Source organism: Rhizophagus irregularis, chromosome 6 (assembly GCF_026210795.1).
Source record: "Rhizophagus irregularis chromosome 6, complete sequence".
Classification (NCBI taxonomy): domain Eukaryota; kingdom Fungi; phylum Glomeromycota; class Glomeromycetes; order Glomerales; family Glomeraceae; genus Rhizophagus; species Rhizophagus irregularis.
Window position 1 is genome coordinate 3,244,578 of NC_089434.1, and position 26,308 is coordinate 3,270,885.

A 26,308-nucleotide genomic window follows, 5' to 3' on the forward strand; every position below is an offset into this window, starting at 1 on the left:
TTTATTAAATTACTAAATAAGATAAAGCAGCAAATATACTACTTGAAAAATTATCAAGATTTAAAAGAATTTAAAAAAATATTATTCAAGAATATTTTCTTATAGATATGTATAAATACAGATGAAAATAGCTTTTTTTTAAGATTTAAAACTATCAAAAATACATACTTATGGACTAATGACGGGTATTAAAAAATTAAAATCTTGAATTATTATTTTATTATTATGTAATGCATTAGATAATAAATTAATTATACCAATTTTTATATACTAAAAAATAGAAACTATTGTAAATTTAGAATAAAAGATTTTGTACAAAAATCCAAATATCTTTAAAAATTCAATTTATATATATAAAAAATCTGGTATTTCTAAAAAAAAATGAAATATTAAAAATGTTTTTTTAAAGTAAAATAAATAAAAAAATAACTTATAGTTTGATATATATAAGAAATTCAGAAACTTTAGAAAAAAAATAAAAAATAAAATCAAAATATTTTTTTGAAATTAATTAAAAAAATATACTTATTAATTAAAATTAAATAAAAAAAAAATTATTAGATAATTATATTTATTATAAACTTATTTTGCAATTATTGTTTATTTTTGATATAACATAAAATTTCAATAATACATTTTATGCAGACCAATTAGAAATAATGCATACAAATAAACAGATTTTATTTATGATTCAATATATTATTAAAATTTATAAATATATATATCTTTCACTTTACTTTAAATAATAAATATCAAAACCTTTAAGTATTAAAATAAATAAAAAAAATATTACCTATTTATTAATAAGAATTGGATGTAAAAATAGACTCTAGTGAAAAATATAAGTTTGGTCATCTAATTAAATTATATAATTTATATTGATTATTTTCTTTTTTAGGTCAAATATTATACTAATTTTTAAAATTGGTAAAATCAATTTTTAAAAAAAATATTTTTTGTGAAATAAGTATTAGGCGAGACAAAGTTAAAAATTCGGTTCTCATATCCCGCCCGCGTTGATAAAGTGACTCTTCGAACTTTTAATTTTTTTTATGATAACCAATCAAATTTAACTCATGTGAATGTACCAATAAAATTGAAAATTAAAACTTTTTTAAAACTGTTTTTAAATTTAAGCTTAAAATATTAAATGTTTTATCAAAATGTTTAATATACATGCTGCGCTGCTAAACGCGAAATCAAAAAAAATAAAAAATTGTCTAAATCAAATCTTTGTACGCTTTCCCTTATCTTTACCACCCTGTTTCCATTTTAGACGTTTCTTTGAAATGGCAGTATTATCACTGCAACTACTGCAATGTGGGAATTTGTCTTCTGCTGTTTCGTTAATATCTAAGCTTCCACACTCAATGCAAACGTCCGGATAGATTCCAGCTGAATAATATAGTTTTTCAATCTGTGACGTACAAGACCAAGAATCATTAACAAAAACTCTTAAAAAAAGTTCACGAATAGAATCCTTCATATTGTTATCAGATTTATTCTCATCATCTGAGTTTTCAGGTTCGTCTTCATTACAATCATCCCCCTCATCCAAATTTTCTATTTCATCATGTTGCTTTGATGGTACAGGTGTAGTTATTGCCAAATCGCATGTATTATGAAATGACATGCCGCAGGTATAGAAGATTGTGTCTAAGAAACTTTGTAGCCTTGTCCTATCCTTTTTGGACAATTTCCTGGCGCTGAATAATAAACGTGATTTCTCACACTCAGCACAATTTACAACAACACTAACATTTTTTGCACGTACAGCAGAAGGGCAGAAGGGCATACTGTGTTTCACTTTTGTGGTTGTCATATTTTCTTTTTTTTTGCTTTAGCATCTCTAAACGAAGGTCTATGATCTTCTGTTGTTGGTGTACCATATAGCTTTTCAAATGATATGTAATGCAAGTCTTCACCAGGTACTGGATCTGGAAGATGATGCAATTGTTCAAAATCTTCTGTTGAACAACGAATAGGATGGCAAATAGTACAAGTTGATTTACCACATTTCTTGATTGAAAAAAAGTAATGCCTTGACTTACAACAGTGCTCTAAGAATTCTTGCATATATTCCTATAACAAAGTTACATTAATGAAAGTTTTTTTACGTGAAAATTAATCAATTTTATTTACCTTTCGTTTTATATGTTCTGCAGTACGATCTTTATGAGTAACACTATCATCTACAATCTGAATTGTTTCTCAAAATCTTTCTATTTTCGTTTCTGATGCTGCTGGAAATGTTTTGAAAGACTCACCTTTAAGAGCTTGACGACTAAACACATCACGAATCAAATGAATTGGAACTTGAAGGCTTGTAATTAGATCTTCCTTCAGGTTAGGATTCTCCTCTGCAATTTTGCGGATTTCATTCATTGTACCACACTTACTCATTAGATTTTCAGACTGATCATTCATTTCAGCTCGCATCAAATCAATACTTTGAAGTCCTAGATTTAGCACTGGTAAAAAAATGATTTATCCTACACATATCTTACACATATTGGGCACTCAAAATGTAGAAAATCATACACAAATAATACACATATCATACACATATCGGGTACTAATATATATATCATACATATATCAGGTACCTGATAGGTATACTATATATATAAGTACCCGATATGTGTATGATATGTGTATTATTTGTGTATGATTTTCTACATTTTGAGTACCCGATATATGTAAGATATGTGTAGGATATGTGTAGGATAGACCATTTTTTTACCAGTGTAGGATTGACATGATGCGCTCAACAGGATTTTTCCATGAATGTTGTGGTGGAGTTCGGACTGCAACAAGATAATCAAGATCTAATGCAAGAAAAAGACAAATATACAAGAGTTGGACTCGGGTATATGTACAATGATGGTCTGGACCACCATCCGTATAGAGACATAACACAGGCTTGTTATAAAGATTTTCATCAAGTAGTATATTAAACAATTCTGTTACATGTCGGAGAGGTGAGGAAAGTTGAAAAATTGGATCCTTTAATCTAATGCGTACTTTTCCCGCATAGAAATCACTATTGATCGATTCTGGAATGTCACATATCATCACTACACTTGGTATAATTCCCATTTTTGTAAAATCATGGTCAGCTACTGTGAATGTGGTATCTTTACTAACAACTACTTTCTTTCCCCTCTCTATTGTAGCAACAGGAAATCCAGGTTCACCAACTTTGCAATGATGCTTATCATCTAGAAAAATCATATTTGTAATCTCACAGAATTTCACTGCAAATTCCTTCTCATATCGAAATAATGCTGATGCATAATGGGCATCTTGATGATTAGCTCGTAGTTGTTATGTCTGAACCATAAATTTTAAAGGTAAACGACCGGTAAATTGCAGGCTACTAAGCCATGTTGGATTCTTTAGCCAAAATTGTAATCGTAACCATTGTGCACTAGGAATCAATATTTCAGGTGAACACTCATGTTTAATTTGGTGCAAAAGGTCATTCACTGAGATTGCAGTTGCAAGATGTACGACTGTGTCATGCCTGCGTTCATCTACAGCAGTTACAATGTCTGCTGCTTTTCCTGCAAGAAACTGAGCTGTAATTTTCCAAAAATCATTATATTTGCCAGGCTGCCCATCATTATGTTCACGTAAATCTATGGTAATCTCTGGGTCTCCAAGTTCCAAAGCGAGTCTAACACGTTCATCAACTTTTGCTTCAATTGCATTTTCAGCCGCAGTAATGTCACCTGTTAGCATTCAGTAAATTGTTCAGAGTGCTAATGGCTTGGCCTTTGGGAGGAGAAGATCACATGTACGTAGATAGTTTATCTGCATTGCTCTTGTGTGATAACGAGGTGCATCAGCCTGCAATTCCATTACAATCTGTGTGTTTTCTTGAATTATTAAGTCTTCATTAACATGTTCGTCAACTTTCCAGATTGAAATTGCATTAAAAGCATTATTTCCAGAATTAAATCAATATTCTCCAATTTTGAAAGAAAATGCGTGAGGTAAACCTTGAATGTAACGCATTCTTTGCCTACAATATGGATTTTGCATTAGAATTTTAAACCAGAAACAAGATTTAATATTTTTTTCTCATGCATACACAGGATCATTTGGCAAGTATTCTTCAATATCAACTGGTTTCCATGGTGGTAAATTGCTAAGCAACTGTTCAAGACGGTAATATTTGGTCTTATCGATAGGTGTAACCCAAATGTTACACTTGTGGACTTTGATCGTTGTTGCTTGATCGATAGATCGTATGGGAGATTCTGATGCATAATTCACAGCAGTAACATTATGATGACATTGAAGATATCCAGTATAATTTGAAATGGCAACAATGAAATTGTCAAATGCACCACGGAGCCAGTCAAAATTCGCCATTAGCATCTATGACGATATAGCGCATGGAGCAAGAGATTGGTAATGTAAGTTTAATTCATTTGCATCAAAGAGTTTTCGGAAATGCTTATGTGATTCAGGATTTGCATGGTTAAAAAACTTAAGGAAAATATTAGGTATATGAAAACTACGTTCTTCAAGTTTCTTGTGACTACGCATATCAATATACCAAATTGTTTCAGTTAAGCTAACAATAAATTCCTTTCCTTGTGTATTAGCAATTGATTGAGTAGACCATCCTCCACCATTATTGTGAATCCAATCAACAAAATCATTACGCAGTGTTTGCTTACGATTTCCTGATTGTGGGAATGTTAGCAAATATAATTTAGATTTGCGTGCATTTTGCATCAAGATCGCAAAGCCATTTTGTGATGCTGGAGTGGCTGTTGTAATATCAGTTTTGAGTCGGTAATGTATATATATTCCTACACCCTTCGTAAGTTCTATGATATTACAGTTAAGACTGGCTTGGATTCACTGGTAAAAAAATGATTTATCCTACACATATCTTACACATATTGGGTACTCAAAATGTAGAAAATCATACACAAATAATACACATATCATACACATATCGGGTACTAATATATATATCATACATATATCAGGTACCTGATAGGTATACTATATATATAAATACCCGATATGTGTATGATATGTGTATTATTTGTGTATAATTTTCTACATTTTAAGTACCCGATATATGTAAGATATGTGTAGGATATGTGTAGGATAGACCATTTTTTTACCAGTGGTTGCAGAAGCAGCTAGTGCCTCACTTAACTCGATACGTTTTATTTCTTTAGAACTTGTCACAGCAATATTGCATTCAGAAGATATTTCTTTATTAACAAGCTTCATAAAAAAATCTTTTAATGACATTTCATAGGGAAAAGGATGGATATACCAGCCATGGAGTACTCATGACCCTTTAGAGATGCGAATATTTGCAAATACCATATTCAAGAAAAAATGAATTCATACAAGGTTGAAGAAAGTATATCTTAACGTGTTTTTTAAAATTTTCCATTTATGCAATTTTCTATAAGGGGCGCAGTCAAAAAAGAAACCAGAACGATTGTTTAATTTCTAATATTATAATACATGCAAGATGCATATTTGCTTTATAAATTCGTTTGAGTATTTTTTTTTCGCTAAAGATCTTTATGACTTATATATTTAAAAAATGATTCCCACGCTTAATTCGTATTGTATTTATTAAATTGTTCATGAAAATCGAACTAAAAACTTGAATTAACTTGATATGTAAATCAATACATAATAAATACGTAATACAATTTACAATAAATCTCGAATTTTATTGGTTTAAAATTTTTTGTTCTATAAAATTAAAATCTGTGCGCCCGCATCAAATTGAGGCAAATTTTGATATGAGAACCGAATTTTTAACTTTATATCGCCTTATTAAAAAAAATAATAATCTGCATACTTATAGAGTTCTGTATGAATCAGTTCAGATCAGATTTTATTAGATTTCAATCTGATCCAATCAGATTCAGATCTATCAATTTAAATCCAGATTTGAATTTCAGATCTATATTTGAAATCTGAATCTGATTTGTTTAATTTGATTCAAATTCGAATTAAATTTGAATTTGATTTTAAATTCAGATTAGATTCAGATTCGAATTATATTCAGATCAAATTTAGTTTAATCTGATCAATATTTGGTTCAATCTGATTGATATTTTTTAAATTTTTAATAATAAAATAAGTATTTACTTCATTAAAATTTCTTTATTTATATATATACACAGGTCGAAATGTTAAAAATTGGCAAAAAAAATGGCGCAAAAAGCAGTGGCTATTCTTGGCTATTCTTGGCTATTCTTGGCTTTTCTTGGCTGTTTTTAGCTATTTGCGAATTAACCTATACTATTTGTAAATAGTTTATATGGTGCTGAAAGTCTTAACTCGACAATCACGTGATTTTGTTTCAATTTTTTTGGAACCGACCCTTAATCACGTGTTTGGAAATCAGCCAATAAAAATCTGAGATTTTTGATAAATTTTCATACTGGCGGCTTATCGGTACCATGATATGTCACACTTACAGTATGCAAAAAATGTTAACTGAAAAAAAGTGTTACGCATTTTATTTTATTTCATTTTGAATAACATTTTTCAGTAATGCAAAGCCAGCAATTAAGTATGTAAAGTATGTATTAATTAATGACTTTATTATTATCACTTACGTATTATCTAAATCATCCATTATTCTTTCAATATTGTCAGGTAACCGATGATGTGACTTATATTTGCTAACAGCCCATTCAGCGGTCCTACCTTCCAACCCTTTATTGTATGCATCCATATATCTCCATGATTTGCATGCAAATTTATGAATGGTTGTTACAGGAACACTAATAAGAACTTCTGGAACCTTTAACAATAAGTCATTATAATTATAATTGCATAACCGTCTTGTTTCCCGTTTTGCAAAACCCCAATATCGTTCTATGAAGTTACACTCACAATGGAATTTTGGGTAACGTTCAAAAATATGTCCTGCTTTAATTATTGCCTCTTTCAATATTGACCGTTGTTCACAAAAATCTGGTTGCAGTGACATTATTCTTCGTGCACAACAATCTAGCCTTTCTGAAACAATATCATCTTGTTTTCCAGAACATTGCTCACACATCAAACGTATACCCTTCTCTGGCCAAATATTACACTCTGTAAGCACCTGCTTGATACCTTTTGGCTTTCCTTTTAGTTTATGATTGTCTGGAAATACCATCGAATGTACAAGTTTCTCTCCATTTTCATTGATGTACTAACCATCACGCATTTTAGGTTGTGCTCCTCCGGGACTCAAATTCATTCTCACTGCAATTAGTGCATCAGCTGCCATTGCATTATGGTTTGTAGATTGGTCAAAACAAAATACACCAACACAACCAGGGTGCAATATCTCAAAAATCGGAATAGCTTGATGCACGAGCTAATTTTTGTAAAAGAGGTTTGTTATCATATTTTCTAACTTTAGGTCTATAAATTTTTGACCTACCTGATCCAGCATATGCTCCGATTTCCAATATCCATCTGTTTGTACTGAACGAAGAATGAAAGCTTCTTTACTTTTAATGTGTGGATTTTCCCGCATTTGTTCATCAGATAATTGTAGCAACCCGTGGTATAGACAAAGGAAGGCGGAAACCATGATAGAGCGTCCTTGGTGTTTTGAGCATAGGATATCTTCATCCTCTCTCATCCAGATTCTCCGCTGTCCATCATTTGCGTAAAAATGGCATTCATCATGCGTTATCTGAACTAATTCTTTATCTCCTAGCTTAAGTTGGGGTTCTGAAACTATATCCATCATATCACCATCAAAATCTTTCATTAACCTTTGATATTCAAACATCCTCTTCAACCATTCCTTTCTGTATTTCACTACATCTGGTCGCTCATGCCCATCATAATAAACCCCCTTTTTTCTTTCATCATACTTATATCTCCACAAATACATGTAGTTTCGGCATGTTTTCTCAGAAATTGTATCTTTTTTGATATGGCCTGTTAATTTAGGAAATACCATTCCTTCAATATACACTTTCAGGTTTCCAGGGGTACGTGACTCTGGTTTTTGTTGTCGTAACCATGCTTGACATTCTTCTTTAAAGTCCTCATCATTTAGCAAACTTTCTAGTTTCGTATGTTTCCCTTGATGATGGATAAGAAGCTCTCCCGTTTTTATAAAATGATCTCCCCATTTTCAAATACATTTTGCAATATAATCACCTTTGCTCCACACAGTTTGTGCAATCTGATTACTGGCATCCATTTTACCCGACCATCTAATAATAACTGTATATATCTGCGTATACTTAGATGGCGTAAATAGTCATAGGTAAAAACATTTTTATTCATTTTTACATTTTTTGTTACTGTGCATTGTTGATTTATTTCATCTAGACGTATATATAGATTTCTTGTAATCTCATCAGAAATTAAAGAAGAATTTGGTGTAGTTTCAAAAGATAAAAATGGAGATGGAGATAGAGATTGTGGTTTTAATGATTGTGGTAAGGGCATATTAGTTGATTTTTCAGTGCTTCTAAATAATGTATCAAGAGTCCTCATTCTTTTTGCATCACGCGCTAACTCTTCCTTTTTTTTGTGTTCCTCCAGACTGTGATTCTTGAAGTTCCATTGTATGCTGCTCTGATACTACCCGTAGCTTTCTCATACCAACAAAGAACTTCGGTAATAAGCTTTTTTCCCACTTTCTCAAACTCTTCCAAATCTTTTGTCCAATCATTATTTATCTCATCCTCTATCTGGTCTTTAACAATTTCACCCTCTGCCCACTCGTTAATATTCTCATTATCTATCCATTTTTCATCTTCAACAGCCTCTATCTCAGTTTCTCTGGATATGTAATGTTCTTTTTTTCTAGGTATTTTGTTAACTTGCAGTTGCCTTTTTGTTTTACGTGGCATTTAAAAAAATGGTTAGTTTATTCAAATAAAACATTTTCATTTACATGTGAAAATCTAAAAATTTTCTCCATGATGTTTGTTTCTCTCGTGAAAAATTGATTATGATAATTCAGGCCGGCATCAAATTATCATAATTTCAGCTCAAATTATGATGATCTTCGGCCAATAAAATTGCATTCACATGACAAAATTTGTTTCAAATTCGGACAAATAATATGAAAATCACCGAAGTTTAAATGCTTATAACTCTTTATGTAGGCAATTTTTTAAAAATCGGATCAGTAATTTAATAGATTTCACTTTGAAGAATAAGATTACCAGTTTATTTTTTTTGAATTCATATTATTTTTTAATGTTAAAAATTTTCCAAGTATTACAATTTTATTGTCTAGTTAAGACTTCTGGCACCATACAAATTTGTGAATAGTTTATGCAATTCACGCCATTTTTTTTACCTGTTTTTGGTCATTTGACATGTGATAATTATATTATTACTTAATATTATATTATCTGTTATGCTAAATCGCTAATTACTAATTTGCTAATTACTATATTATTTATAATAAAGATTATTAGATTAATAAAATTAAAATTTGAAAAAAAACTATAAAAAAAAATTAATATCAAAAAAAAAGTTAAAAAACTATGAATATTAATCAGATTAATAAAACTATAAAAAAAAATTAATATTAAAAATTAAGAAAAAAAATTAAAATATTAATTTTTTAGAACTTCACATTAGGTTTTAGACATATACATTACTAGTCAAAATCTATGCTATCAGGTATATATCGGGCACCTATATATCGGTGACTAATCAGATATATATCGGGTATTTACATATATCGGGTACATATCGGGTACCCAATATGTCACCGATATATACTGGTATATTTCAGGCACCTATATAATCAGATATATATATATTTCTAATATATATCGGGTACTAATATTTGTATGATACATTTTGATATATCGATATCGATATTCTATTAGTAGAATTTGATAATCTAAATTTGATTAACCGTCATACCGGTCGATCAATCTATTTTTAATAAAAAAAAATTTCATATTCCTTTTATATCCTTACCTCTATTTTTTTAAGTTGCCAGACTCTTTGAACGAACCCGGGCTTTGGAATGTAAGTTGGAAAGATGCGGATTATTTTAATATTAAAGAAACGTTACTAATGTTTCTTTCTCTTATTTTTTTAGGTTCTGGACTCCTTGGACTATCTCAAACTTTAGAATGTAAGTTGGAAAGGTGATTATTTTAATATTAAAAAAATGTTACTAACGTTTCTTTCTCTTGTTTTTTAGGTTGCCGGACTCCTTGGAGTGAGCGAGAGCTCCGAACGGGTTAGGTCAGGTTGGGTAACCTATTCTGACTTGATCTGACCCGTCTGACCTGAAAATATTCAGGTTAATTCAGGTCACTTCGGGTAATCAGGTAACCTGAAATTTTTACATGAAAAAAAACTCCAATAGTATGTTATTTATGTATACAATTTATAAAATTATTTATATTTATTTTAAATATATTTTATTTTTGAATACATTTATTATTTTACATTAATTTGTTGTTAATGGTTTGGAACAATGTTCCAGTTGGTTCGATTCCAATAAACAACTATTAAAACTTAATAGAGAAAAAAAAAGAAACGTTAAAACGTTTCTCAAAGTCAATTTTAAACGCCACTCTTAAAGAAATGTTTGCCCATTCAAAGTGTCATTCTAGCAAGCCAAAACCTACAAGGATCAAAAAAAAGAAACATTAGTATGTTTCCATCTTTAATATTAAAAGAATTTCCCTTCTCCCGGTATCTTTGCTGCATAAGTTCAGATTCGTAAGAGTCTGGCGTTCTACAAGAGAAAAAGGAAAGAAGCGTTAAAAATGTTTCATAATTATAAAACACCACTCTCCCCTTCCCTTATTCCTTACATTCAAAGTCCGGGTTCGATTTGTTTCCAAGAGTCCGGCGTTCTAATCCTACAAAAAAAATAAAGAAAGAAACGTTAGTACGTTTCTTTAATATTAAAGAAAAAATTCTCCATTCCCTATTCCTTACATTATCCAAGTCCAGGTTCATTTTCAAGAGTCTGGCGTCCTAGTCCTACAAAAAAAATAAAGAAAGAAACATTAGTACGTTTCTTTAATATTAAAGAAAAATTCTCCATTCCCTATTCCTTACATTATCCAAGTCCGGGTTCATTTTCAAGAGTCCGGCGTCCTAGTCCTACAAAAAAAAATAAAGAACCGTTAGTACATTTCTTTAATATTAAAGAAAAAATTCCCCATTCCTTATTCCTTACATTATCCAAGTCCGGGTTCATTTTCAAGAATCTGGCGTCCTAATCCTACAAAAAAAAATAAAGAAAGAAACGTTAGTACGTTTCTTTAATATTAAAGAAAAAATTCCCATTCCCTATTCCTTACATTATCCAAATCTGGGTTTATTTTCAAGAGTCCGGCGTCCTAGTTTTACAAAAAAAAGAAAGAAACGTTAAAAATGTTTCTTAATTACAAAACAGTAACTCCGACCTCCTTCTCCCACATTACCTTTATTGTGTAGGTACAGTTTGTCCTGGTCTCTAAGGGTCCAACGTTCTACAAAAAATAAGAGTCCGACCTACAAAAAAAAAATAAAAGAAAATATAAAAAAAAATGAATTTTTTTTTATATGATGATAAACCGAATATAGCAGTGTCGATTTCAATTGCTTACCGAACCTAGTTTCGCGTTGCCCCTCTGTACTCCGGTGAATTTCACCTTAATCAAAATTTTTAAATTTATCCCAGTAAAATTCACCAGATGATTTTATATTACACAAACGCGTAGCACATATTTTGTTTTTTGCTTTCTTGTAGTATTATTTCCAAAATGGCCAGCTTTTTCTGGAATTTCTTAAGGTAAGATTTTTTTATTTTCTTATTACTTCGCTAGTTTAATGTTCTTTTTCTTTATGCTAACTTGTTAACTTGTTTTTCAGAAAACAACAATTTCAAATAACTTCAAAGAGTTTAAGGTAAGACTCACTTTTATTACTAGTATTTTGCTATTTTATTGTTTTCTTTATTGAAAATGATACTAACAGTTTCTTTTATTTTCTATCATCCACTTTATTCCCTTTTCATTTTCTATATCCATTTCACTCTCTTTTCATTTATTTTCTATTATTTTTTTCGCTCCTTTTGTTTTTATTATTTCATTATTCCCTTCGCCTCCATTTTATTTTTCTATCATGATTCCCTTTGTTCTTATTTTGTTTTTAATTATCCTTTTCATTTATCATCGTCCCTTTTGCTTCCATATTGTTTTTCATCACTCCATATCGCTCCATATCATTTTTCATCACTTCACATCGCTCCATATTGTTTTCCATCACTCTACATCACTTCATATCATTTTTCATCACTCCACATCGCTCCATATCATTTTTCATCACTCCATATCGCTCCATATCGTTTTTCATCACTCCATATTGCTCCATATCATTTTTCATCACTCCATATCGCTCTATATCATTTTTCATCACTCCACATCGCTCCATATTGTTTTCCATCACTCCACATCGCTTCATATCATTTTTCATCACTCCACATCGCTCCATATCATTTTTCATCACTCCATATCGCTCCATATCGTTTTTCATCACTCCATATTGCTCCATATCGTTTTTCATCACTCCATATCGCTCCATATTATTTTTCATCACTCCACATCGCTCCATATTATTTTCTATCACTTCACATCGCTTCATATCATTTTTCATCACTTCACATCGCTCCATATCATTTTTTATCACTCCATATCGCTCCATATCATTTTTCATCACTCCATATTACTCCATATTGTTTTTCATCACTCCATATCGCTCCATATCATTTTTCATCACTCCATATCGCTCCATATCATTTTTCATCACTCCATATCACTCCATATCATTTTTCATCACTCCATATCGCTCCATATCATTTTTTATCACTCCACATCTAAGGTTGCTTGCCGAAACCTAGGGGTTTAGGCAAGATGGCGTTTCGCCGAAAAGCAAAATTCTGCCGAAACTATATTAAAGTTATATTAAAAAACTGGCGAAACTTTGGAGAAAGGCGAAACTGCCGAAACTTATTATAAATGCTGAAACTGCCGAAACTCTACCGAAACTATAATAAATCTATAGTAAAATTTTGACGAAACTAATCGTAAGATTTTGAAAAGGTTTAGACAAGCAACCTTATCCACATCGCTCCATATTGTTTTTTATCACTCCACACTGCTCCATATCATTTTTATCACTCCATATCGCTCCATATCGTTTTTCATCACTCCATATCGCTCCATATCGTTTTTCATCACTCCATATCGTTTTGCAACATTCCACTTCATTTTTTATCATCTCAATTCGCTTTATATTGTTTCATTTTGTTTTACATCATTTCATTTCTTTTCCATTTTGTTTTCATCATCCCATTTCACTCCCATTTTATTTTTTCATTATCTCCTTTAATTCCATTTTATTTTCCATCGTTCCATTTTGTTTTACATCATACCATTTCACTTCCATTTTGTTTTTTGTCATCCTATTTCGTTTTTCGTCATCTCTTCACTTCTATTTTATTTTCATCATCCTTTCACTCCAATTTCATTTTTCACATTATCCTTTTAATTCACTTTCATTCACTTCATCCCTTTTTCACATATTCATTTCTTTTCCATCATAAAATTATTAATTGTTAACTGAATTATAAAGGATTATATCTTATGCATTATTATAGGTTTTAAATTAATAAAAAACCTAAATTAAATGGTTAGTGGATGGGTGTAATGGTATATATAAGTAGGGTTTTGTATTATTTAAAGTGATAAAGAGTTTAACTTGCAGTGTAATTCTAGTATAAATAGCATAGTGAGTAGTACAAAGTTTGCATGAACGTTAAATGCATTTTTATTAATCCGGATTGACATAAAATCTATGGCCCAATCGCCCAATCAGAATTTGTTATTGTAATCAGGCGATTGATCACATGATTTAAGTGTTTATATTTTGCACTGTGTTTATTTTTTTTTTCTTTCCATCGTAAAAACCTTTCTCTTAAACTTTTTTATTATTTAAAACAAACTAAACAAACTCTTTACTTAGTTATTATGAAATAATATTATTAATATTTTTTTTTATTTTTATATTTAGAAATAAACATAAAGGTATATTTTCATTATACTTGTTTTTTTCTTTTTATATATATATTTTCTATTGACGTTCTAATATTTTTTTCTTTTCTCCCACTAATGTTTTCTATTACTAACATTTTCTATTAATATTAAATACTACTAACATTTTTATTAACGTTCTTCTATTAATATTTTCTATTTTACTAACTTTTCTTTTTTGCTACTAACATTTTACTAATATTTTCTATATTTACCACTAACGTTTTTATTAACATTTCCTTTTTTCTTTTATTAATTAATACACTTACTAATATTTTCGCTAATATTTCTTTTAAATAATAAACAGATATAACAAAAGCAAGCAAAGAGGTAATTTTATTATCATTGCTACTTTCAGTAGAACTTTACATATTACATAGTATAATTATGTTCAACTTTATTTGATTTTTACGTAACAGATAGTGTAAGATTTGTATTATTGCTTTTATGTAAATAAATTTATAAATTTTAATAAAATTGAATTTCATTTAGCCCAAATTAAAATAAAAAAAAGAGATATAAATCTATTAGTTTTAATATGAAATTGTCAAACGTATACAATAAAAATATATATTACCAATATTTTACATATTTTACTACCCGATATATGTGTGTTAAATGTATGATATCTATAATATATATCAATGATATTTGACTACCCGATATGTGTAAGATGTGTATATGATGTTTACATGATGTGTCACCGTTTTTCTATGGCAAGCCAAATCGGACAAAAGTCTGTCAATGCACAGATAAATTATCACAGTTATTTCTTTCCATTTTTGGTAATTTTTCGCAGATGAACTGTGATGTTTCGCATTTATTATCTGCAAAACTTTCCAAAAATTTTTACAGATATTTTTTCTGAATTTTCCCATTTTTTATTATCTGAACTTCAACAGATAATTTATCTGTGCATTAACAGATAATTATCTGGGTAATAGCAGATAAATTATCATTAAATTTTTATATTTTTTTGTGATAAATTAAAAAAAACATTTTTTAGAAGTCTGAAACTTGTCAAACTTAAACTTTTTTTCATGATTTTTTATTTATTGCTTTACAAGGAAAGTTTTTAATGTTTATTAATATACTTTTTATAATATTTTGTTAATAAATAATAATTACTTTATAGTTTTTGATACATAATTTATTTATTATATTTTTATCTTACACTATAACAGAATGAATTTTTTTTTTTAATATCTCAATTGTACTATTTGTTTTTAAATTAAACAAATAAATTTTTAAAAATTATTTTAAATTCATATATTTAATACCATTCTCTCTAAAACTAAAATGCAAATTATTATCTTAATAATTAGAATAATTTATCTGTTAAAATCTGGATGATTATTTGTTAATATTCAGATAATTATCTGCTAATGTACAGATAAATTATCTGTTGATGCACAGATAATAAAAAATGGGAAAATTTGGAAAAAATATCTGTAAAAATTTTTGGAAAGTTTCGCAGATAATATATGCAAAATATCACAGATCATCTGCAAAAAATTACTAAAAATGGCAAAGAATAACTGTGAAAATTTATCTGTGCATTGACAGACTTTTGTCCGATTTGGCTTGCCATATTTTTCTACATTTATACTACACATATCAGGTACTCGATATGTGTAGTATTGTTAAATATCATACACATATATTACATATATCATACACATATCAGGTATCCGATATGTACCCAATAGCACCAATTTTGACCAGTGCATGCCCTTACTGTTTTTCAAACTAACTTCATAGACATATAGGATACTTGTGAATAGCAAAACGCTTTCTATGTCTAGGATGGGATACTGTGAACATAAATTCTATCAAAAAGTGTAGTATAGAAAATGAATTCTCTATGGAAAGTGTGAATAATTCCAGTCATTTCTATACTGTAAATAGTAAGATTAGAACCTGTACTTGTCAAATTATTAAGATGACCGGTGCACCTATAGATGCTGTCAGAATTATTTTTACAATTACGGCACATGCCGTAATGCCGTAATTAAATGCCATAAATTGTAAATACTATGACGCCTTAAATGCCGTAATTGAATTTAACGCTGTAATGTTATAAATATATATGCCGTAAATGAATAAGACTAAACTTATTTTAGCCAAGTTCGTAATGCTAAATCAATTTTTTTTACGTTTTATCACGTGACATTATACAGATTTCCAAAAAAAGAAATTTTGTTCTTCAATAAAATTGAATAATGGGTTACATAAGATTATACGAATTTCCAAAAAAGAAAATATCCATGTCGATCATTCAGCATTGTAAAAGTCACGTGATCATAATTAATTACAGCTCCACATTACAGTTACAGCATTATTTACAACATATGTCGTAATGCTGAAATGTCATAATTAGGAAATTCTGACAGCACCTATAGGTGCACCTTGTAAGCACCAAGGTGTAGTTTCAGTAAAATTTCATATATCATGTTTAACTTTGTGCTATCTTTGACTTCTGATAACTGTATAATCTATGCTTACAGGATCCCGCTTACTTCTAATAGAGATCATCGTAAAATTTTTAAGATTTATATGTAAATTTACCTTACTCTAAATTTTCCTTCTACTAAGTAATTTTACCATCTTTCCAGTTACATTTTTAAATCACATATATTTTTACCTTACAAGTTCAGTAACATTTATAATTATAAATTATATAAAACATAATTTATTTTATACATTTGGTACTTTTTATTTCTTTTAAAATTGGCCCAATTTTTAGATATAATTATTTTAAAAAAATGTAAAAAAGTTCCTATTTAAAATAAGTTCGAAATTGATCAATAGTTACAAATATATATATTATTTTTTGACAAAAAAAAATAAAAAAAAATAACATTTATTCCACCTATCACCTCCAACCATCCAACTTTTCTGTTCTTTGCTTTATTTTATAATTTTTTATATTATACGGATATTTATAAAAAATTCTTTTTTACATATTTTACGTGTTTGTGTAATAAATTTGTATGTATCTGTATTTGTGTAATAAAATTTTACGTGTCTGTGTAATGAACTTATGCTAAAAAATAATATAATAAATTTTACGTATTTGTGTAATAAAATTTTACATGTCTGTGTAATGAACTTATGCTAAAAATGATACTGGGACAAACTCAATGGTATTATAGTATATGCAGCGGATACAGAGCTCCCTAGGAAAGACATTAGGTACCATAAAACCTTTAAATGTTATAACAAGAAAAAATCGAGACCAGAACGACATACAAATAAATTACTTAAGCTATTACATAACTATTACTATGGAAACCGACAAATGATCACAACCGAAAACGCCAAATCCAGATGGACAAGTAAAATTGCTAAATATAATCAAGACTATGTTACATCGACTAAGGACAATTACAAGTGTAACATAACCACGCATGGCATATTTTCAGAAGAGTGGTTTGATACTCTTAAAACAAAAGTGAATTACCGCCTGAGAGCGGATTACAAAAAATACAAATCAGCAGAAACGAAGTCTATTAAAGATAGAATAGACAAGAGAGTAGAAATTACACGAGATTATCAAACAAAATGGCTATCCAGCATATTAGATAGAAACACTCTCACTAATATAGTTATAGATAAAGTGTTAGTAAATGAGGAAACAGGAATTTCGACTAAAAGACTAGCTACAGAACCGAGAGAAGTTAAAAAAGCAGTGGACAATGATTTCGCGAACATGTTTAGGAAAAGAAACACACTGCTGGATACAATGACACCAATTTGGCGACAAATTTATGAACCCGTAGGTAAATTCAAAGAAGTGATGGAATCTACAATAGAAAAAATCACTATGGCAGAATGGAATAATACCGTTAAAGAATTAAATAAAGAGTCGGCTGCGGGGTTGTCTGGTATAAATTACAGAATCATCTTACAATTGCCTGAGGAATTAATCCTCTTCATGGTCAAGTTCGGAAACTTGACACTACAAACTGGACTTGTGCCTATGGCATGGAAAACATCGGTCATTCTCCCCATACCTAAGCCCATCAACTTTGAATACAACATTTTGAATACTCGACCTATTGCATTGTTGGATTGTTTTCGGAAAACCTTTACAAAGATGATCACGAATAGGTTGAGTTCGGTTTTGAAACAATGTAACGTACTACAGGGATACAATTGTTGCGGTTTACCCGGAGAATGCACAAGCGAACAAATACACCTAGTTAACAATTTTATAGAGGATGCCAGGGAAAACAGTAAGGAACTATGGGTCCTCACACAGGATATGAAAAAGGCGTTTGACTCAGTGGGATTAGAGGTTTTAAAACGAGCCATGCTTCGTATTGACATCCCAGCATCATTGGTTGAATGGATTATAGCCCTCTTCAAATACAGACACCTTAAAATAGCTACAGCGTATGGACTAAGTGATGGGTTCACCAGAAATGACGGAATTGATCAGGGCGATGCACTTTCTCCGCTATTGTGGCGAATTTTTTATGATCCGCTGTTGATAAGAATACAGCAAATCAAAGACAGCGGATATGAAATGAAGGTTACCTGGTCGAATGATATTAATGACCCTATCACATAGACGCAATACAGGCTTCAGGTCCCCGTATGTGCATATATGGATGATACGATATTCTTAGAATCATCAAGATTTAGGATGCAAAATATAGTAGATATAGCAAATGAATTCTATATAATTAATGATATTGATATCAATGCTAAGAAGTCAGAATTGATAATCATCAACCCAACTGTGGAACGGCACGAACAAAATATTGAACTAGGTCGTGATCGTTCTATAATTCAAGCCACAAATGAGGAAATAAGGTATCTCAGAGTCTGGTTCTCCAATAAACCGAGCAGACGACGATGGATGCAACGCCTATCTATGATAGTTAACGATTTTTGTACTATAGTCCGTAGGAAATTTGTTTCAGCTGGTCAATGCATTTACCTAATCAATAGAGTATTAATACCTAGACTAATATATACAGCTCAAATTATGACATTATCAGAGCATAATTGGAATCACATATTTGCTCCGGTAATGAAGGTGGTAAAAAATTGGTTGAAATTACCTAAGAACACACCTTCGTCATTATTATTTCATGAGGGATGTCTCGGTATGGATCATCCATGGAAACTCTACTGCATCAATACCATAACAGACTTAACGATTAGGTTGAATAGTGATTCATACGCAGCGACATCAACACAGATTAGACTCAGAGACGCGCAGCTTAAATCACTCATCACGGATCCGATTTTTGACTGCGATCTTCAAGTAATGCCTTGGATAAAGCCTCAAGCCTGGAAAAACGTCTCATTTAATGCATTGGTAATAGCTAAGACCCTCGACATGACAATGGCGATAGACCCGATTGATAGATCAATCTGGAGTGTATTAGGGGGAAAGAGCCGATATTAAAGTTCTTTAAACAATATCAACTCACAAAATACATATATCGGATAAACCAAAGCCCACATTACCCAATATTCTATATTGATCAATTATTTATCAGGGGTACACATCTTATGACATGGAAACAATATCGTAAATTAGCATTACTCCCGGTACAAGGAAGGGTAGCCAGATGGTATCGTGATGTGACCCATTTGTGCACATCCAGAATAGATAATTTAACGGTAAATGATGATCTGGAGCTTGCTAAAGTTAACCATTGGGCCTTTTTAATGGATATCACACCGGACGCACGCCGTAAACAAGTTGTCTATGTTCGGGAACCTTTGGCTAATTCAGACGCATGGTCAATAGGCAAAGTTAACAAAATACTCCGACACGAACAGGGGATTTTAGTGAATTATCGACCGGGATACAATAATAACGGAATCATAGGATGGCAGGGACACGGGACGATCCATACCGGCTTACTATTGCAAGGTGGCAATATTAGAAAAAAGTTCTAATATGCGCGGTTGGAGTTTCCCTAGTGAATGGTTGTCATCAACTCATCGATCTAACACCATGATACCTGATGATATGGTACCAACAGCGGCCCTAAATCCTATAATTAGTTTACCATTGGTTCAAGACATATGGATTCACAGATGGATAGATGATGATAACCTGAAAGCTCAACTAATAGATATTAGAAATATACTAGCAGAGAGAACAGATAAGAGAATATTACACAGATGGTTCGCTCATACCAAGCATCCCTACATCAGTGGGCAAACAAAACCCTAATCTAGTGTACACAAATATGGGTGCAGCGTTTTGTGTTAATAATGAACCTGCTTTGTCAGCCCAAACAAATTTATCATTATGGCCCTCATCTACACGTGCAGAATTAGTGGCCATTTTCCTGGCATTACTCACAGGTCCTATGAATGCAAAAATCAGGATCTATACAGACAGTCAAAGCGCCATCTACATGATCAATAATCAACATAATAAATCAGGCAGGAAACTACTAAAACAGACTAATTCTTTAATCTTACTCAAGATAGATATTCTTTTACAAGAAAAAAAGATGGATCTAGAATTAGTGAAAGTTAAGGGACATAGTGGAGATGTTATGAATGAAATGGTAGATGAATTAGCTAAAACTACAAGTAACAACAGCTGCTACTTTAACAACAGGTTTAGCTATAGTAGTAGGACAGTTAGATTTTTTCCAATTTTCAAACAGATCCCAATAGAGTACAATTTAAGGAAATTTATCAAAACTCTAATGAATGCTAGAGTGGCAGCAGAATGGTCAATGTTAAAAACCAATGGACATGAAATACCAATTGCCTGGAATATAACATGGAACTTAATTCATAGATATAAAGGGTTTAATTGTATTTCAGTTAAAAAACACTGGCATTTAATTTTTATTATTAAACTATTTGCTAAACTTCTTCCTATAGGTACTATCCTGTTACAGCGAAAACCAAATATATACAAAGATTTTGTTTGTCCCAGGTGCAATGCTAATAAAGAAGAAAACAGATATCATTTTATTGAATGTGATGCCAATAAGGATTTATGGCCTATAATTAAAAGTAGAATGCAAGATGATGTGATTCCTATAATTCAAAAATGGAGTAACATACCAGAAAACACACCTAAAGCCATAAGTGAGAAATTAAACCAGATACTAGGATTACAACATGATAACAAAAAATTTATTGATTTTAGCTCATTGGCCTTGGAAGCTAAAATTAACACCAATATTTCCAAAATTTCAAAACAAACATTTGGATTCTCAGAATCAAAAAACATTTTATTCTTGGCTTCACTTTTGGACTCCTTTATTATTCACTTTAAAGAACTAATTTGGATACCAAGATGTAATGCTACTATTGCATGGGAAAAGACTAGAAATATTGGAAGAAAAGAAAAATTAAATGAATCCGAAAATATGGATCGTTATTTCAAATCCTCTCACCAACAGGTTAAACACTTAAAACAGGATAAACAAACTTTAAAGAAGAACAATTATTCAGATTTACAGGAAGATCAAATTGCAGTACTTGATAATATTTCAATTGAGTTGGATTCAGTGCAGTCTGAAAATTCATTAAATGAAAATCACATTATATCAAAGTGTTATAGAGTGGGAAAAAAAGCTCAAGATCAGATGAGTTTACTAATCAGTAATAACTGGTGGTATAGCTGGGCATATAAGAAAACAAAAAATATTATTAACAATGTTATAATAGATCTAATAACAACATAATTAATTTTACTCTGAACTTAAATTCATTAATTTTGAAAAAAAAAAAAAAAAAAAAAAAAAAAACCTCAAATCTTGTAGTTCAAATTAATTGGTATAGTATCAACTATCATTTTTCTTTTATTATTTATATTTTGATGATTGCATCCTGCTGGGTGGATATAGCTCATGATAATTTGTTTGTATGGTATATAAACTTAATATCAATAAAGCATATATAAATCATTAAAAAAAAAAAAAAAAAGAACTTACGCTAAAAATAATATAATAAATTTTACATGTTTGTGTAATGAAATTTTACATATCCATGTAATAAACTTGTACTAAAAATAGTATAATAAATTTTATAACTAAAAATAATATAATAAATTTTAGCACATCTGATATGTGTGTCAGGTTGACAGCGCAGTGTGACGCAGCGATTTTTCCAAAAAAATTAAATTGCAATTTTTTTTATTTAAAATAAAACCTTTAAATTACTGCACTAAATGTATTTTCGTTTGCTCTGCAAATTTACTTAGAGTATATACAGGCAGTTTAGAAGGCCATTTTCGAGTTATTTAACAAAAACCATTTTTTTGACAAATCCAATTTTGGAAATAATTGGCAAAGACGATAAAATCAGTTGTTATATACTAAAGTCACAATCTACGACCAAAACCTCCTTCTGTTTATAAGTGAATTTGTAAAACAGATGAAAATACATCTAATGTATAAATTTGAAAGCATTACATTAAAAAGAAAATCTTCAACTTAGATTTTTTTTGAATTACCTGTGCCGCCACACTACACCGTCAACCTGACACACATTTCAGACGTGCTAAATTTTACGTGTCTGTGTAATAAACTTTGTGCTAAAAATAGTATATACTACAGTTAAACTTTTATATAATGATATGTCAGGACATATATGAAATTTTTAGAAAATATCATTATATCAAAGTTATACCGATATTTATATGTCCTCATATATAGTGGGAAAATAAAATTTTATCGGTATATCAAGTTTTTAATAGTATATCGGTATATCGAATATCGGTATATTGAGGTTAAACTGTAGTAATAAATTTTATAACCTTATAATTACAAGTTACATTTTAAAATCCTGTTTAATTTTACCATATACTTAATAGTTACATAAAAAAAATTTACCATGGAATTACATTTACTTTTTTTAATTTATAAAGAATTTTACCTTATGAATTCAACCAGTTTTTTTGACTTTTTTATGTAATTTTTACCTTAGGCTTGTGGGTGATCTCTATTAGAAGTAAGCGGGGTCCTATACTTACATTGCAATCAGTAAGAAAATAATTAAAAAGTAAGATTTTGTGGTTCCATAATTCCATTTATTAATTTTTAATTTTTTTTTTTAGGCTATACTGCAGAAGACAGTTCTTTTTATACATCATTACATGCAGAATTTATTCTACTAGACCGAGAAGGTATACAAATGGAAACAACAACACCAAATAATAATTTAACTATCAAGCATAGATTTGTAAACTCTTCCTTAATAATTTGTTATAATTTACAAACTTATTCAAACACACCATTTTGTAGGAAATCGAATAAAAATGTTGAGGATGATATTATCACATTTATCAATTTTTTAGAAGAAATCAAGGAAGACTATTCAAACAGATACGCACAATTACGTACTGCATTAAACAAATTTGCAAAACATTATAAAGCAGCAAAATTAAAATCTATTCTGCAGTTAGTGTCCTTTCTTTATAATATTAATCGCAAGTTGAACTCAGCAGTTAATATCAAAAGTGGATCTATGATTCGCGTGCAAGTTGAATCTGTAAAATGATGAAAAACAGAAGGGTCAGAATGTAAGCGAAAACTATTTCCCATTACCAATAATAAGGAAAATCTAGAAAATTCTGATTCTCAGATTATTCCTAGTTGAAAAACAAAGAAAATTGGCAAAAAGGAACATAATTTGAGCAAGAATGTATTAAAAAATCAGCTGAATTGAAACAAGGTATTATTACAATAGAATTCATCACTTTATAATGCATTTTTTTTAAATATTAATAATAATTACATTTTTATATGTTATAGTATTTGTTTTTTATCAATTATAATGATTTATACATCTTTTAATTAAAATATTTTTAATAAATAAATTTACAATGAATAGTGTTATTAATTATTATATTTTATTATTTAAAAAAAAACAATTTTTGAAAATTTATCAAATTTGTTTATCAGTGCGGAAATGATTAATAAATCACATGATTGTGGCTATGGTGCTACAGCCACGTCACCAACCTGGCACACAGCATATCTTTTTTATGTGTCAGATTGGTGGCATAGCTGTGTCGCAAGCCACCACATCACAGCCATTTTACGTGATAAGTTATTATTAATAATCGCGTTTATATTGCACAATCAAATTTGATGATAAATATATCTCGCCAATATTATTTTCCATCTTTTTTTCCTACTTTGCTTCAAAAACGAAAGTGAAAAAAATAATTTTCCATATTTTTTTTGTTTAACTTTCAAAAAAAAACAATAAAAGAGAATAAAATTAATATAGATTTTTTTGTTTTAATAAAAATAATTGTTATCTCAAGTCGTGTATTATTAAACAGTATGGAAAGTGTAGGAGAGGTAGAAAATATTAGTTAAACTAAATAAATATCATCGATCTTTTGTATCATATTTATTTATTAAATTTGTTATATTAAAATTTATTTATTTATCATTAACGAAATATAATAAAAATTTATGTTATTGTTATCCTTTTATTTTAGATTTTTCATTGGAATTCTTTAAATGATCCTTTAAAATTAGTTCTTCCTCCAGGATACACATATTTAATCGAAAGTTTTGATGAATTACCTTTCTATCAAACATCTGAAAATTTTTCAATCTCACAATTTGAACTGAAGACATTTGTAGATGTCAATGATAAAGAAAGAGTACACGAATAGTTTCAAGCATTTGAATCACATTTAAAAATAACAATGGTACAAACTAAGAGGTACAGCATAAAGGGAAAAAAGGTTCTTGTTCAGAAGAAACGATATTGCATTCATAGCAATAAAGTTAAAAAAAGCAAGGTAATCATGAAACCAAGCATACACAATCATCCCATGCATGAAACATTCAGTATTGATTTTTGTTTAGAGAATTGGCATATCGAATCATCTAACCATCCATTAGAAGTTGACATTAAATTTATACACAATCATATGATAAACTTAGCAGAGTCATTAAGCTTTCATCGTTTTAAAGGAGAAGTAAAGGAACAATTCCTAGAGTTATTTAGGAATGGACATTCTCCAGTCTTGGCAATATACTCTTATGAAGATAAACTACATATATCAGCAGAAAATGGTTAAAAATTATTAGAAATGCTTGCAGATCGAGCAATTAACCCAGACTATGGTTATATTGTTAGGCTTTTTCAAGAATACCGTGATAATATGCTTGGTAGTCGCAATGGTAGTAAGATGTTTGAACGTTTAGCAGAAGTGATTGGGAAGTACAACAACTCAGGTAATGGCAGAGCAATTATGCAGGAGTATGATAAGCAAGCTGGAAAGGCGTTTATTCACTGTGTTGTAACTGGTTTAATGTATCGTGTTCATGAAAAAATCCTACAAGCTGGTAAACTTTGCTATATAAATGCTTCTGCCTCATTTGAACCCTTAAATACCTCAATTACGCTTTTGTATACAAGTTGTGCAGCTGGTGCACTTCCGCTTGGAATATTAATCACATCAGATGAATCATAAGTAACCTTAGAAAAGACGGTAATTATTCTCCTAACTTATAAGTTATTTTTATGAGTCTATTTGTAATTGTAATGTTCTAATAAAATGAAATTTATCTTTAATACATTTAGTTGAATTTATTAAAGACAATTCTTCCTTCATATTCTTTTTATGGACGTGAACCTGAAGTTGGACTTACAGTATTCCTTACAGATGACTCAAATGCAGAACAGAATGCTCTAAATCTCTGTTGGCCGCAGGCAATCCGTCTTTTGTGCACATTTCACATACTACAAGCGTTTTGGAGATGGTTATATGATTTAAAACATCATATAAATAAAGAGGATCGGACGCCTATTATTAAGATAATGAAAAAAATTGTTTATGCGTCAACAGAGTTGGATATGAATAAGTATTATCAAGAATTTAAACAAGAATTTTATCACTCATACCCTCAGCTACAAAATCATCTTGATCTTTTATGAAAACGACGTCAATTTTGGGCCTTATCCTTTCGTTCAGTATTGCCAATACGCGGTAATAATACAAATAACTATATTGAACACTAAAGCTCTGAACGGGTCAGTTTGGTCCGGATTATAGATGGTTCGAATTAGAGCTGAAATCTGTAAGAACTGAACCGAAAAACTGGCGGTTCAGTTCGGTTTAATCTGATTTTTATAAAAATGTGAAAAATTGAATAGCCGGCCATCTAGTGATCGTATAAAGTTGAGCCATATATTATTGGATTCGTCTCAATGAGACGCGTCGAATGGTGGTAAGATAATGTCTCTAGCATCGATAGATCACATGT

At 30.0% G+C, this 26,308-nt stretch overlaps 7 protein-coding genes across 7 annotated transcripts; 2 read left to right on the forward strand and 5 right to left on the reverse strand.

Annotated features, from left to right (window-relative positions):
• Positions 1 to 1,225: 1,225 nt before the first annotated feature.
• On the reverse strand, positions 1,226 to 1,795 carry OCT59_026454 (uncharacterized protein; the record flags this gene model as incomplete). The annotated part of the gene is made up of 1 exon (XM_025333269.2): positions 1,226 to 1,795. One exon carries the CDS (start codon positions 1,793 to 1,795, stop codon positions 1,226 to 1,228), a length of 570 nt encoding a protein of 189 aa, XP_025187265.2.
• A 23-nt stretch (positions 1,796 to 1,818) lies between these two features.
• OCT59_026455 (uncharacterized protein) lies at positions 1,819 to 2,076 on the reverse strand (the record flags this gene model as incomplete). The annotated part of the gene is made up of 1 exon (XM_066143171.1): positions 1,819 to 2,076. One exon carries the CDS (start codon positions 2,074 to 2,076, stop codon positions 1,819 to 1,821), a length of 258 nt encoding a protein of 85 aa, XP_065992713.1.
• Positions 2,077 to 3,963: 1,887 nt separating this feature from the next.
• Positions 3,964 to 5,283, reverse strand: OCT59_026456 (uncharacterized protein; the record flags this gene model as incomplete). The annotated part of the gene is made up of 4 exons (XM_066143172.1): positions 3,964 to 4,027; positions 4,097 to 4,386; positions 4,591 to 4,784; positions 5,151 to 5,283. The coding sequence occupies 4 exons, from the start codon at positions 5,281 to 5,283 to the stop codon at positions 3,964 to 3,966; spliced, it is 681 nt and encodes a 226-aa protein (XP_065992714.1).
• Positions 5,284 to 6,613: 1,330 nt separating this feature from the next.
• OCT59_026457 (uncharacterized protein) lies at positions 6,614 to 8,463 on the reverse strand (the record flags this gene model as incomplete). The annotated part of the gene is made up of 5 exons (XM_066143173.1): positions 6,614 to 7,134; positions 7,207 to 7,369; positions 7,436 to 8,091; positions 8,170 to 8,245; positions 8,305 to 8,463. The coding sequence occupies 5 exons, from the start codon at positions 8,461 to 8,463 to the stop codon at positions 6,614 to 6,616; spliced, it is 1,575 nt and encodes a 524-aa protein (XP_065992715.1).
• Positions 8,464 to 8,528: 65 nt separating this feature from the next.
• Positions 8,529 to 8,870, reverse strand: OCT59_026458 (uncharacterized protein; the record flags this gene model as incomplete). The annotated part of the gene is made up of 1 exon (XM_066143174.1): positions 8,529 to 8,870. One exon carries the CDS (start codon positions 8,868 to 8,870, stop codon positions 8,529 to 8,531), a length of 342 nt encoding a protein of 113 aa, XP_065992716.1.
• Positions 8,871 to 23,210: 14,340 nt separating this feature from the next.
• OCT59_026459 (uncharacterized protein) lies at positions 23,211 to 23,576 on the forward strand (the record flags this gene model as incomplete). The annotated part of the gene is made up of 1 exon (XM_066143175.1): positions 23,211 to 23,576. The coding sequence occupies one exon, from the start codon at positions 23,211 to 23,213 to the stop codon at positions 23,574 to 23,576; it is 366 nt and encodes a 121-aa protein (XP_065992717.1).
• A 1,555-nt stretch (positions 23,577 to 25,131) lies between these two features.
• Positions 25,132 to 25,515, forward strand: OCT59_026460 (uncharacterized protein; the record flags this gene model as incomplete). Its single annotated transcript, XM_025310009.1, has 1 exon — positions 25,132 to 25,515. One exon carries the CDS (start codon positions 25,132 to 25,134, stop codon positions 25,513 to 25,515), a length of 384 nt encoding a protein of 127 aa, XP_025187266.1.
• Positions 25,516 to 26,308: the final 793 nt, after the last annotated feature.